Genomic DNA, 12,589 nt, shown 5'->3' on the forward strand with positions numbered 1-12,589 from the left:
CAGCATGTCCGTCAACGACTCTTCTCGAATCTTTCACCCTTCAGCAGCTCAAGCCTCGCCAGCAGCTGCAGCAGGACCCGTCCAAACCTCGACGACTTCAGCTCCTCCTCCAACCATCAACACGACGTCCGCTCCTCCTACCCTCCCTCCTCGAGCTGCTGCCTCTCCTACCACTACGACCTCTCCCACTCATCAGACTCACCCAGCTACCACCGCTGTAGCCTCAGCACTTCCCACCTCTCCGTCCAGCGCAACGCACTCGACGCTCTCTGGTGGACGAGATCCCTCGAGGGTCAGCTCTCAAAGCGAGAGGAGCGGTAGGAGCGTAGTCGTTCAGGATGGTCTCTACCCGATTTCAGCCTTCGTTCTCAAACAAGGAGTGAGTTTGGACCACCTCCCTTTGAGACCTCGATCGCAAGCTCGACGCGTTGTTCACGTCCCTCGTGTGTTTCTCGATCCTGACTCCTCTTTCTCTTTCTTTCTCCCCAGGGAGCCTACCAAGCTTGTGAGCTCCCAAGAGAGGATTTTTTTTTGGTCTTCTGCGTCCTCGAAACTGACCGATAAGCCTTCCCTCTGCTTTTTCAGACGTGACCGTTCGATGGACGACTTCCGAAGGTCGCACTGGAGTCACTGAACGCCTAGGTCACTCCATCGGCTTCAATCACGTTGGCTCTAGGTCTTTAAGGGACAAGGGAGTTCCCGAAGGTGCGAAAGTGAGGTTGGCGTTGGAGGTTTTGCTCGGGAAGCACAGCGAAGCGCACGAGGAGTTTCTTTACGATTCGAGGTGAGTCGCTGCTCGTTCCTTCTTCCTCGCTTTCGACACAGTGTTTGCAGGAACACGAGGAAACTGATACATCTTGTCCTTCTTGAACTTTTGTTTTCACAGGGCCATGTCCTCTGCGTTCTACGTCTCTCGAGGAACGAGCTTGACGCTCGACAAGCTCAAACTCGTCGTCGCCGACAACGATCACGAGGAGTAGGAAGGAGCAGGGACAGCAGTACATTCACCAGTAGTATAGTCTAGTCACAATTAATGAGAGGATATCCGATGAAGTCATGGTTTGAAAAGTCGATCGAAAGGAAAGAAAGAAAACCTCGTCGCTCGAGAACGTCGCGTCGCCCTTTCCTCTTCTCTCTCTTCATCTTTCTCCTATCGATCCACCCGAACCCAACCTCGTAAAAGATCGTCAAAACACGAATCGGATATCTACCTCCATCCTAACCAACAGAACCCCCCTAATAAGCCGTCGGAATAATCCTCTTCCTATCCCTCTCCAACCCCTCCTTATACTCCCTCGCCCCGACATCCCCCTTCCTGATCTCCTCCTCCAACTCCTGCCTAATCATCTCCTCCATCATCTCCTTCCTGTACCCCTGCTCCAGCACCTGCTCGCTCCCCATCACCTTCTTCTGCAGGAACCAACTCCAAAGTCCCGCGCACGCGACGAGGAACAACGCAAACTTGCCCCCGCCCGAGTCCCAGAACTGCTTCGTCGTTTGCCGACGACTTTCCGAGATTTCTTTGATCTCGTCCTCGTCCTCCCAGCGGAGACGAGCGAGGACGGCGGTTCCGGCGCGGGAGTTGTTGTGCGTTTCGAGGTGCTGGGTGAGGTAGCCGCCGATTTTGGAGAGTTCGACGATGTTGACGCCGGTGTGGTAGCCTGAGAGGGAAGAGGGAAGAGTCAGGTCAGTCAATACTCTTCGAGGTATAGAAGAAAGGAAACAAAAAAGAGGCTCACCGAGGTTGTGAAGGGTGTAGACGACGTCTTCGGACGAGAGGGAACCCGTCGCTCCTGGTGAGAAAGCGGATCCTCCGACTCCTCCTACGGCTGAATCGAACGTTCGGACTCCGAGCTTGAGGTAGAAGAAAAGGAGAGAAAAAAAGTCGAGATGTGTCAGCGAGAAGCTCGAAGAGAGGGATGGGAGACGAGGACGAAGAACAGAGAGACGAAACGCGTCTGATGAGAAAAGGCGAAACTCACACTCAAGGCCGTGAGGAGGTTCGAGATCCCAAGACCGAACGTGTCGGTGAACTGCAAGGAGAGATGAAGGAGATCGAGAGTCAATACAACGGATTCGAACGAAGAACGAGGCTCGAGAAGCGACGAAGTCCCTCCTCCTTTCGACGCGTCTCCTCCCTCTCGCTCTCCTCTCCCTCTCCTCTCCCTTCCCACTCCCAAAGTCCCCAAACCAAACCTTCAAAGACTCACCCTACAAGCAACCTTCTCAATCCCGATCCTGTCTCCCACCTCCCTCACCAAGCTCCCCACCGTCCCCGGATCTCCCCTCCCCGTCGTATCATCCAACGACACCTCAAAGCACCCCATCCTGACCATCTCCTCCGCGATATCCGCCACCCTCTCCGGCGGCACGACTCCTTCGTAAGGGCACTCGATGCAGACGGCGAGGTTGGCTCGGACTCGGAAGCCCATTTCGAGAGCGTGAGCGATGGTCAGGGAGAGCTCTTCGAGTTGGTCGCGGATCGGACGATGTTGGTGGGTTATGGAGTAGGTCTTAAGGGAACAAGGAGGGTGATGGAAGGGAAGGATGATAGTCAGTTCGGATCTGGAGGAAGGATATCGAAAGAGAGACGAAAGAGAGGAAGCAAACGCGTCCCGACTCCCTCCTCGACTCACCTCCGAACACGCCACAAACACCTCGATCATATCACAAATCGTCTGACCCTCTGCCCATCCTACCCTCCCCACCTCGTCCTTCTGAATCGCCTGACACAGCCTCTCGAACGACTTGAGCGTCGAGATCTGAACGGGGAAGTGGACCTCGGGATCGAAGTTGCCTAGTTTCCAGAGAACCCACGAGGTGTGTTCCATTTGGGGTTGGTAGTGGTACTGGAGATCATAAGCAAGAAAAGAGTAAGAGGAGTTAGGAGTGAGTTTTTGCGGTTTTGGGAAGGAGGGGAGAGAGAAAGGAGATGGGCGAAAGAAAGGGAGGAAGAGCAAGCTGACCTTATCGAACGATCCCGCTTGAACGTTGAGCATGCCTGCTGCTACGAGACCTTCGATAACAAACACTCGAACGTCCTTCTTGATGGATTTGTGATGCAGAAGACCTTCTCGCATGCCTATCTCGACCAGTCTGCGAACGAACGAGAGAGAGTGCGGGGGAGGAGGTTCAGCTCGAAGCTCAGCCCATCTCGCTCTCTTCTCCTCCTTCTTCCTCCCTTCCTTCGACTCTACAAGCAAATTTGCCGGTTGGTTCATGGGAGAATGGACTCACTTTACAAAACTTCCTCTACTCCCTCCTACTTCCTCCCCGTCCTTCAACTGGGCGAGCATCTGGTCCTCGACTTCGAGCTCCGTGTACTGACCAGGGATCTGCTCTCGTTCCGAAGCTCGAGGCGTTCCTCCTTCTTCTACCAGCACTTCTTGTTGACGATCCTTCTCTGCTATAGAAGCATCCGCAGCTGGTGGTGGTGGTGGTGGTTTGGACGAGTACGGACGACGAGGGAGGGAAGGAAGACGAGAGGGAGGAGGAGGAAGGAAGGCGGAGAGAGATCGCTTGCTGTGGGGACTTGACGAGCTGAGGATGAGATGGAGGAACGAGGTTGAAGAACAGGGTATCGGTGAGGGTGGTAAGAGATGGCGACGAAAGGGAAGGAAGCGCGAAGAGGATCGGAGAGCCATAGGAGTCAAGGGAGCTCAGGATGGAGAGAGGGAAGGAGGTGATGGACGATGGGAGGATCGGAAGAGGTCCGGGAGGGGAGGAGAGCGAATGAGCTCGACACGAGATGCTCTTTTGTTTTTTTGTTTATCATGTGCTCAATCTCAGCTCGGTAGGGTTTTGAGAATCGCAATGCATGTTCGAATATAAGAAAACGAGGAAAAATATGGAGCAGGGGAAAGAAAAGGAAAGAAAAAGCAGAAGAAAGAAACGCGTCGAGAGCGAGCTCGGAAAGAAAAGAAAAAAAGTGGGTAAGGAGTACAGTGAAGTGGAAGGGACAGATCTACTATAAGCCAGGTCGTGAGGTCAAGAAAGGTGAAAGAGAGAAGACGTGAGAAAGAAACTAAAGAGATAAGTAGACTGAAGAGAGCAAGGAACAAACCGACCGAACTAAAACGAAACGAGAACCGCTCCTTCCTCACACAACTCCTTCCCTCTTCCTGGGCTTCTCCTTGACGCTCCTGAGAAGGTCCTTGACGCTCTTGAACGCCTTCTTCTCGCTCGTGGACATGTCGGCGGCGGAGGAGGAGAGAGGTCGGTCGGCGAAGGTGAGGAGCGAGTAGAGGGCGGCGATTTGATCGCCCTGAGAGGAAGAACGACGAGAACCCCAAAAAAGAGGAGGAAGAGGTCAGCTCAGAGAGACGAAGGGAAAAAAACCGAGAGAGAGAGAGAGAGAGACGCACCTTCTGCTCGAGAGTATCGATCACCTCCTTGAGGTGTTCGGCGAGGACGTTTCGTTTCGCAACGTTGGAAGCAGGGTCCATGAGCTTGTACTGATCGGCGAGCTCGACGTAGATGCTGAGCGGAGGTAGTATGAAAGACGAAGGTTGAAGAGTCAGTCCCCCACTCGCGACGAGAGGAAGAGGGAGAAGCAACCGAAGAGAACGAAAGAGACTCACGTCATGTACTGTCCGAAATCATCCTCCAACTCCCTGATCACCCTCGTCAACGTCGTCTGAGGGGGCAACCTCTCGTTCTTCCCTCCCTCGGGACTCGAAGGCTTCTTCCCCTTCGACCAAGAAGCGCTAGCCTTGGGGGCAGTCGACTTCTTCGAAGAAACGGCGGGCTCGTCGTCGTCAAAGTTGATGAGACTCTCCTCTCCCTCGACCTCTCCTCCGTAACCCTCATCGACAAGTCCAGCAGCACCAGCTCGAGGTCGAGCAGTTCGATCCTGTTCATCCACGTCGATGATCTCCTCCTCTCGAACGAAGCTTCGAGCCCACCCGTTGGCAGCGGCGGCGGCGGGTCGAGGAGGAGAGGGAGGCCCAGAGTCGTAGGGTGAGGGAAGAGCGGGGAAGAGTTGATCGAGTTGATCTCTTTCGTTGGAGATAGATTTGGCATCGTTGTTGGCGTGTCGGGAGGAGGAAGGTCGAGCGTTGGTGTGGGTGTGGTGAGGCGAGGAAGGCCGAGCGGTAGAGGAGGAGGAGACGGGTCGAGCCTGACCGAGGGGAGGGGAGCGGCTGGGGTTGGAGAGGTTGTCTTGATTGAGAGAGGCGACAGCTCGGAGACCCTGTTGAAGAACAGAAAGAAGAGGAAGGAAGTTAGGGATACGTTCTCGAAAAGGGAGAGGCGAAGGACGGACAAGACGAACGTCGGAAAGTCGAGAAGATGGTCGTTCAACAGGAGAAGTTCGAGCGGCTTGTCGTCGTTCGACATCGGCCTGGAGTCGAGCGAGTTCCTCAGCCTGTGGAAGAAGAGGAAAGAAGGCGACAGAGGCAAGGTCAGAACGAATGCTCGATCGAGACGCGTCGAGACGAAGACGAATCGGACTCACGGTCACTCCTCCTCCCTCCTTCCTCTGGACCCGTTCCGTACGCTCGTCCTGCTCCTCGATCCGACTCATATCGAATCCGAGTCCATCCCTCTCCCTCCTCGGCTCTGAGAGAAGCGGCGACGTCTGAACCTCCCTCCTCCCTTGCTCTCGTCCTTCAACAGCCCTTCTCAACCCGCCAACCTCCGTCGCCAACTTAGCGACCTCTTGACGAAGACGTTCGACCTCCTCTCCTCGTCGACTGATCTCCGCGGCGTCGAGAGAGCGCTGGTTTTGGAGTTGAGTGATGAGGTTTCGTTGGTTCGTGAGGTCGGAGGTGAGTCGAGCGAGTTGAGCTCGAAGGGTTTGGACGAGAGCTTCGAGAGCTGTTGAAGAACAAGCATCAAGAGAGGGACATCAGTACGGGACCTTCGATAAGAGCAAGACACGAGAGCGAGCGTGAGCAACGAACCTTTCTTCTCCTCAACCACCTCCCAGTACCGTTTCTCCCACTCTCCCTCCTGAACCCTCCCGTTCGACGTTCGTTCCCTCTCCCTCTCCCTCTGCTCAGCCTTGAGGTAATCCCTCTCCAACCTCCACTCCTCCTTCGCAGCCTGCTCCCTCTCCCCAGCCGTCTGAAGCTCGAGCTCGAGCTCTACGATTCGTTTTCGAGAGTGGGAGTTTTGGGATTCGAGGACGGTGAGCCGGGAGGAGAGAGTAGCGAGGGAGGGGAGAGGGTTGGCTGCAGAGGACAAGAGCAAAGAATAAGAACGAGAAGGGAGAGAAGGTGAGCTTGAGAGTGGGAAAGAAGGGAGGAAAGTTGAAAGAACGACGGCGTCGAGGACGAACCATTCGAATCATCTTCGTCCCCTCCGTCACCCATATCCCTCCTCGCAGCTCTCCCAGGAGTCTCGTGAACACGGCTCATCCCCGTCACATCCTGGGGCAAGGAAAACATCATCTTCCCTCCGCCATCCTTCTGCAACCCCGTCGAGCTCACGAAGCTCGAGTTCGGTCCTCCTCCTCGTCCTCCCTTCCTCCTCGCTCCTCCTGAAGGATGCCTCCTGCCCTCTCCTCCTACTCCATTCAAGCTAACCTCTCCCATAGCCATCCTGCTCCCTCCTCCGACTCGGATCTGATCCTCCAACCCTCGAGCGAGCGTCTCGAACCGACTCTCCTGATGAGCTCGACCGCTGTTTCCCCGTTGATGGTTTGGAGGAGGAGAAGCGATAGAGGAAGGTCGTTTGGGCGAGAAGGATCGAGTGAGACCGTCTGCGAGTTTTGGGCGAAGAGGGGAAGGGAGGTGGCTGGGGTGGTGGTGTTGACGGGAGGAGGGAGGCTGGTTCTCGTTGTTGACGGAATGGGCTGGTCGACCTGGCGAAGAACGTCCCTTGTTGGCTCCTCTGAAATCGGATTCGGTGACTCGTCGGTTGGAAGAATGATGGTGTTTCGAAGAAGCTGTTGGTGAATCTCCTAGTCCCATCTCTCCTAGACCGAAAGAAATTCCTCCTCCAGCTCCTCCAGCGGCGTTGTTGAGCATCCTTCCGAGCTCCCTGTCCTCGTCGAAGGCTTCTCCTGCTCCTCCTCCTCCGTGACGACCTCCCGCTCCTCCTACTAGGCCTGCTCGAAGGGTGACTGCACTGACGTGGTGACCTGCTGTTGATACTGGACTGGCTCCTCCGATGGTTGAGTAGGAACCTCCAGCGAGAGTCGAGCCGTCCCTTCCTCCCCCTCCTGCTCCCGAAAGGTTCCTTCCGTCGTAGCCTCTTCCCATCTCGACTGAGCTTCCATCGTCGTCGTCTACGGATCGAGCAGCTGCTGAGGATGAAGCGTGGGAGGAGGACATCATGGAGAGGGATCCGAGCTGTTGTTCGAGTCGAATCCTATCGAGATCTTCGTTCGAGTGAGGGATGGGAAGGGAGAGGGAAGGATGTCGGCCGGTCTGAGTTCCGTACATTTGAGAGGTAGTAGATCGATCCTGAGGGTGATCCTGGTTGTGGGATGGATGGAAGAACGAGTTGGAGTCCTGGGAGGTGGTGCGAGAGTGAGAGGAAGGGCGTCCTCCTCTTCGCATCGTTCGAGGGGAAGGAGAAGGCGAAGGTTGGCGAGTAGAAGAAGAAGACGAGGAGTCCATTCACAAAGTAGATGAAGGACGATGGAGGGGAGGAGAGAAGGGAGAGAGGTGGCGCAAAGGCGAGGGGGAGGGAGAAGAAAAGAGGAAAGGGAGGGGAGGGATGGAGGGAGGAGGGAAGGAAGAGGTCAACGAACATCAAAACAACTCGCCCTCCCCTTCAACCTCGAGATTTCGACGCAGCAAACCAGTCACGTCGCTAACAAAAAAATGCTGGTCTTCAAGCTCATCTAGCTCAAGAGTTCTCAACCTCCATCTAGAGCTTAACCGTTTAAACCTTTCAACTTCGTTGAAGCGGAAAGTCTTCACAAATTCGCGCCTCCGAAAGTCCTTGACAACGGAGATGTTTGTTCGTCCCTCGATCTCTTTCATCGCAAGAGAGGACCAGCTCGCAGGGAAGAGCACGACGGAATCTACTCGAAATTCGAGTACCTCATCACTTCTGCCTGTACGATCTCTGTGCGAGCTCAAGGAGCGTTCTCTCGCTTCAGCCCTCGTCCGCGCGCGACGCGTCTCTTTTCGACTTGGAGCTCAGAGACTCTCCGAGAGCCATCAGATCCAGGTGGAGACACCCATCGTCCGAAATTGATCTATTCCGTCCAAAGCTCACTTGATTTCTGAAGACTGGAGGAGAAACCCAAGGCGTCTTGCCCAAACGGACGCGCTCGTGCGTCTCCCCCCTTTTGAGCACCCCCAGCCAGGCCTCTCAGTCGAAAATCCTCTTCGTAGTCAACTCATCGCAGAATCTGATCTTCACCTCTCCTGTTGCCCTTTTCCACCGGCGGAAAGATCGAAGAAGAGAAAGAAGAGAGTTCCTTTTAAAGCCCGGACGCGTATTCCGTCCTTTGACAGGACCTCAAAAGACCTCTCCAGACTCTATCCAAACTAGGTTTTCGCTCTCTTCGAGAGATTCAGATGAGCTCGTTCGATCAGCTTTGTTCCCGTTTCATGAATGGAAGCAGATTTTCTCCTTCCCGTCAAAATCAAACGTCATTCTCGAGTCGGAGGGGGTGGCTTTTCAGCCCTTTCCAATCTCGACTCTTTTCTCCTGTTCCCTTTCCTTGCTTGCCTTCCTCTCTCTCCACCACCCCAGCAAACCCGACTCTTCCACCTATACGCTCCTTCTCTTCCTTTCCTATACCCTCTCCCTTCTTTAGAAGCTCTCTCTCTCTCCAGCACACACATACTCAGCAGCAGCAAATGTCGTCCAAGACTGAGGAGTCTTCTCCGAAGGTGAACGGAGCTTCTAAGGAGGAGGAGGAAGAGGAGGATAAAGAGGTTCGTTCAAGTTTCCAGCCTCCCCGCTTGGTCGTCGTTCGTGGGTAGAGAGTGCAGAGGAAGAAGGAGGTAGGGGAGCTGGCGATGGAACGAGAGGGAGAGGGAGGAAGGGAAGAGAGAGCGAGAAGGGAAGGAAGGCAGGACCTCGTTCCCTTTCGTTTCCTGCTCCCATCCTCCTCGATATCTCAGCTCTTCGAGTGCAGGACCTCCTCGAGCATGCTTAGAGGGTTCCAACAAAACTCTTCTTACCCCCAAAGCCACCTTCTCTGCCCTGAACTGGCTCTTGTACTGGTCAAATAACTGCTGACCTTTGTTCTACTCCTCCCTCCTCTCTCCTCCTCTTCCTCTACTCCTCCGCCTTCGCTATCCTCCGCTCTTGCTCAACCCCTGTTGAACCTCGCACCAACCTCGCTCCCACTCATATCGGCTGAACCCCACTTCTGCTCCAACCCTCCTCGTTGAACGAACCGCCTCCCCATCTCCCCAACCCCACCCATTCACCGTTTCTCCGTCCTCGACCCCATCGATTCTCCTTCGTTACCGATTTGGGTTCTGTCGTACTCAGGTTAGTCTTTTCTTGCACTCTACGCGGTTTATTCTCGAGTTCTTCGGAGGGTTTGCTGGCAGGAGAGCAGGGCCCGAGAGAGGAGATCGAGGAGCCTTGATCGAGAGAGGTGAGGAGGGGGCTTGATCGTTCGAGCGCCCTCGCTCGAGCTGTAGAACCGCTTTTTCTTTGAACGAAGAAGTACAGAGCATGCAGGGGGTCTTCTGTTGTGGATGATTAGGTTTCGCTTTATTGAGCGAAGGTGCTGGGACGTAGTTCGACCGGCTATTCCCTCGAGATGCTCCCTCGCCTTGGTCTCTCCTCCCTCGGACGCGTGGTGTTCTTTTCGCAGATTCTCGTCCGCTCTACATACGCACATGCTCTGGATCTCTTCGATAATCGAGGCTGACTCTCTTCTCTTCGCTTCCTCCCTTCTTCCCGCCTCTTTCTCCTTGCCAAACAACCCAACCCCCTCCCAAACCTCGTCTGTTCATGAACCCGGCTATAACTTCTCGCAACTCGCTTTCCCCTCATCGACACACCTACCTTCACCTCGCTCCTCCTCGCTACAGGATACCAACCCGATCATCGACATGGAGACCTTCAACCAGCTCCAGGAGATGGACGACGACGAGGACGAGCGGGAGTTTTCTCGAGGCATCATCTGGACTTACTTCGAGCAGGTCCCTGAAAAGTTCGACGTTATCGGAGAGAACCTGTTCGTACTCTTCCCTTCTTTTTCCTGAAGAACCGTAGGAGGGAGCTCGCGAGAAGAGGGAGTAGAACGGAGAGTGGACGAGAGGCTGAACTTCACTCTCCTTCCGTCCCCTTCGCGTTCGTTCGTTCGTTCCCTTCGAATCAAGGACGACGGCCAACTATCTAGAGGTCTCGCAGGTCGCTCACTTCCTCAAGGGATCGTCAGCAGCTCTGGGAGTTGCTAGGGTTACGGAGTTGTTCGAGAAGATCCAGATCACTGCCAACGAGATTTACAAGGCTGAGAAGTGAGTCCCTTTCCGTCTTCTCGTTTCGATTTTGTTTTTGGGATCGAGACCGAAGCTCACGACTCCTCCTTTCCTTCCCTCTTCACTTCCCTTCTCTGTGCAGAGCTGCTCGTCTGGCCGCCGCTACCTCCTCCACTCCCTCCTTCGACGAATCCAACTCCTCCTCCCTCACACCTGAGCAGACTGCCGTCCTCGCAAAGGCCAAGGCCGACGCGTTGGAGAAGGAAGGGAAGAAGGTCCGGTCGGTGAAGAGGTGGTTCGAGAAGGTCAAGGGAGAGTACGAGGTGGCTGAGAAGTGGTTGAGGGGAGAGTACGCTGAGGACGAGGAGGATTAAACGCCAAAAGGATCAGATCAGCCCGACGCGTCGACTTTCCCCTCTCTTCTCCCTCCCTTCACCACTACGTCTCGCTTCCAAAAAAAACTCGTCGAATCTACTTCACTCAAACACCACTGTTAACACTCCTTCGACTCCCACTCTTTCCCTCTACATCACCTCGAATTCGCGTCCCCAACCGAGGACAAACGCTCCCAGATCTCCTCCCTTCATCGCCTCACCACTTCCCAACCTCTCCCCATCGGATAGCTATTTTCCTCCAACCTCACCCTCCTCTTTACATCCCCTCCCTTCTTGGTCCCTTCTTGCTCTTCACGGACTTTTCTCTCCTCCTTACACCCTCCTCCCGCTCCTCCCTCGTCCTAATACTTACTTTTTCTCCCTGACCCTGCTCTCTCTCTGGCCGCTTAGACCAATGTATCGAATTGCTTCCTTTGCTCTCTTCCCTTCTCTTCTTTCTCCCACCCCCCTCTATAGCCTTTTTTTTTCCCCTTCCTTCCTTCCCTTTGTAGCGCGTCTTCGTTTTTTACGGCCCGTTCGTTTTCCTCCAACTCTATCTTTTTCCACCCTCTTCTTCTTCTTTTCCCTACTACGCTTTTGGGCTTCGCTTCAAAACAAAACCTCTACTACTACTAGTTTCTTTTGCTTTTCACGTTGGGTAGCAGGGGAGGATGTGGTGGGGAGAGAAAGTTTGAAGAGGGGAAGGAGAGGGACGCGGCTGGGGAAGGGAAGGCGCAGGCGGACTTCGAACTCGAGTGCTCTCTTCTCTTCCTCCTTCTTCCCCCCAAACCATCACTCGAGGGTCTCGAAAAAGACTTCGACTAAGAGTTTCATACCCTTCCTTTGCATCGAAGCCCTCTAGAGGCATCTGAGAGCAGCAGAGGCGAGGCAGGAGACGCTGGAGTTGGATGACGAACAGTCTGCCTCCTCGCTCCTCCCTCCCTCCCCTCCCTGCCTCTCTTCTTCCATCTCGTCGCTTTGGCCATCCGAGATGAATAGTATGATCTCCTCCCTGCACTAGCTTCTTCTACGGAAAGCTTCTCCAGGGATGGAGCTCGAACGGATCATCTCCCATCGTCGAAGCGTGAAGAGTGGAGCATCTCCTCCCTCCTCTCCCCATCTCCTTCCTCCCTCCCGTCTCTTTCTTTCTCCCATCCAGCTCCGTACCTCCTCTCTTCTCAGATGAGTCCACGTGTCGAAATCCTGAATTGACTACCGCGCTTTTCAGGACCTTGCGAGCTCCCGATCCCATCTGTCGAGACGGATCAGGCTGCTGGCCCATCTCCTTTCCATTCCTCTCTCTCTCCCTCCCTTCTCTTCCTCCCCCTTTTCCCCTTCTATCATCGCACGACCGACTGGGCTTCCCGTTCCAGAAAGAGCCTATCGAAGCTACGCTCCTTCTGGCGAGGGTTTCCCTCTGGCTCATGTCGCGAAAGAAGCACAGAGTCGCTCTCTTGTCCTTCCTTCTTCCCCCTTTCTTCTTATCCTCCTTTCCTCCCTTGCGAGTAAACCTCTCTTGCTTTAGAGCCTTTGCTCGAGAACACCTTTTCGGCGTTCTCAAGTAAAGCCGAAACGCACACGAGTCGTACACACTTCGGTTCTTCGAATTGAAGCTGTCTCTTCTTTCCTCTCCTTCCCTCCCTTTCTCCCCTCTTACTCCTCCTCTCCTCCTCTACCCACTTTGTTCGCTCGTCTCTACGCTCAGTTTTGCTATACATAATCCTCTTCTTATCTCATTCCCGGCCCTTTTCGCCTCTCCTTGACCTCTTGACCGCTCAGACGCGTACGGAAAGGTAGAGACATTCACGTCCAGAGAACGAGGGTTCACGCATCTCTGGGTGAAGGTTTTTGGTTGTCTTTCTCTCAACG

The 12,589-nt window shown here is 54.6% G+C and overlaps 4 protein-coding genes across 4 annotated transcripts; 2 read left to right on the forward strand and 2 right to left on the reverse strand.

Annotated features, from left to right (window-relative positions):
• Positions 1-4: 4 nt before the first annotated feature.
• BDY24DRAFT_440394 (uncharacterized protein) lies at positions 5-1,139 on the forward strand (the record flags this gene model as incomplete). The annotated part of the gene is made up of 4 exons (XM_076644520.1): positions 5-379; positions 490-505; positions 586-784; positions 887-1,139. 4 exons carry the CDS (start codon positions 5-7, stop codon positions 978-980), a joined length of 684 nt encoding a protein of 227 aa, XP_076497586.1. The 3' UTR covers positions 981-1,139.
• On the reverse strand, positions 1,118-3,695 carry BDY24DRAFT_385158 (uncharacterized protein). The gene is made up of 7 exons (XM_076639917.1): positions 3,238-3,695; positions 2,967-3,096; positions 2,637-2,849; positions 2,211-2,513; positions 1,983-2,033; positions 1,740-1,854; positions 1,118-1,661 (listed from the first exon to the last, which is right to left on the reverse strand). The coding sequence occupies exons 1-7, from the start codon at positions 3,642-3,644 to the stop codon at positions 1,237-1,239; spliced, it is 1,644 nt and encodes a 547-aa protein (XP_076497587.1). The 5' UTR covers positions 3,645-3,695; the 3' UTR covers positions 1,118-1,236.
• Positions 3,696-3,794: 99 nt separating this feature from the next.
• Positions 3,795-7,682, reverse strand: BDY24DRAFT_23499 (uncharacterized protein). The gene is made up of 7 exons (XM_076636668.1): positions 6,281-7,682; positions 5,904-6,173; positions 5,456-5,817; positions 5,264-5,365; positions 4,581-5,191; positions 4,365-4,479; positions 3,795-4,264 (listed from the first exon to the last, which is right to left on the reverse strand). The coding sequence occupies exons 1-7, from the start codon at positions 7,563-7,565 to the stop codon at positions 4,100-4,102; spliced, it is 2,910 nt and encodes a 969-aa protein (XP_076497588.1). The 5' UTR covers positions 7,566-7,682; the 3' UTR covers positions 3,795-4,099.
• A 2,079-nt stretch (positions 7,683-9,761) lies between these two features.
• YPD1 (Ypd1p) lies at positions 9,762-10,720 on the forward strand (the record flags this gene model as incomplete). Its single annotated transcript, XM_076638066.1, has 3 exons — positions 9,762-10,102; positions 10,248-10,385; positions 10,489-10,720. The coding sequence occupies 3 exons, from the start codon at positions 9,762-9,764 to the stop codon at positions 10,718-10,720; spliced, it is 711 nt and encodes a 236-aa protein (XP_076497589.1).
• Positions 10,721-12,589: the final 1,869 nt, after the last annotated feature.

The sequence above is a fragment of the Mrakia frigida genome (genome assembly GCF_051309035.1).
Source record: "Mrakia frigida strain ATCC 22029 unplaced genomic scaffold BDY24scaffold_11, whole genome shotgun sequence".
In the NCBI taxonomy this organism is placed as follows: domain Eukaryota; kingdom Fungi; phylum Basidiomycota; class Tremellomycetes; order Cystofilobasidiales; family Mrakiaceae; genus Mrakia; species Mrakia frigida.

Excerpts from the sequence above, each read along its gene's own strand:
- BDY24DRAFT_385158 (XM_076639917.1), bottom strand. The coding sequence starts at position 3,644 with ATGGCTCTCCGATCCTCTTCGCGCTTCCTTCCCTTTCGTCGCCATCTC. Across the intron at positions 2,034-2,210 it reads TTGAGAAGGTTGCTTGTAGG|TTCACCGACACGTTCGGTCT; the intron begins GTGAGTCTTTGA and ends CTCTCCTTGCAG. Across the intron at positions 1,662-1,739 it reads CTACACCCTTCACAACCTCG|GCTACCACACCGGCGTCAAC; the intron begins GTGAGCCTCTTT and ends CTTCCCTCTCAG.
- BDY24DRAFT_23499 (XM_076636668.1), bottom strand. The coding sequence starts at position 7,565 with ATGGACTCCTCGTCTTCTTCTTCTACTCGCCAACCTTCGCCTTCTCCT. Across the intron at positions 5,818-5,903 it reads GGTGGTTGAGGAGAAGAAAG|CTCTCGAAGCTCTCGTCCAA; the intron begins GTTCGTTGCTCA and ends GTTCTTCAACAG. Across the intron at positions 4,265-4,364 it reads TCGATACTCTCGAGCAGAAG|GGCGATCAAATCGCCGCCCT; the intron begins GTGCGTCTCTCT and ends TCTTCCTCTCAG.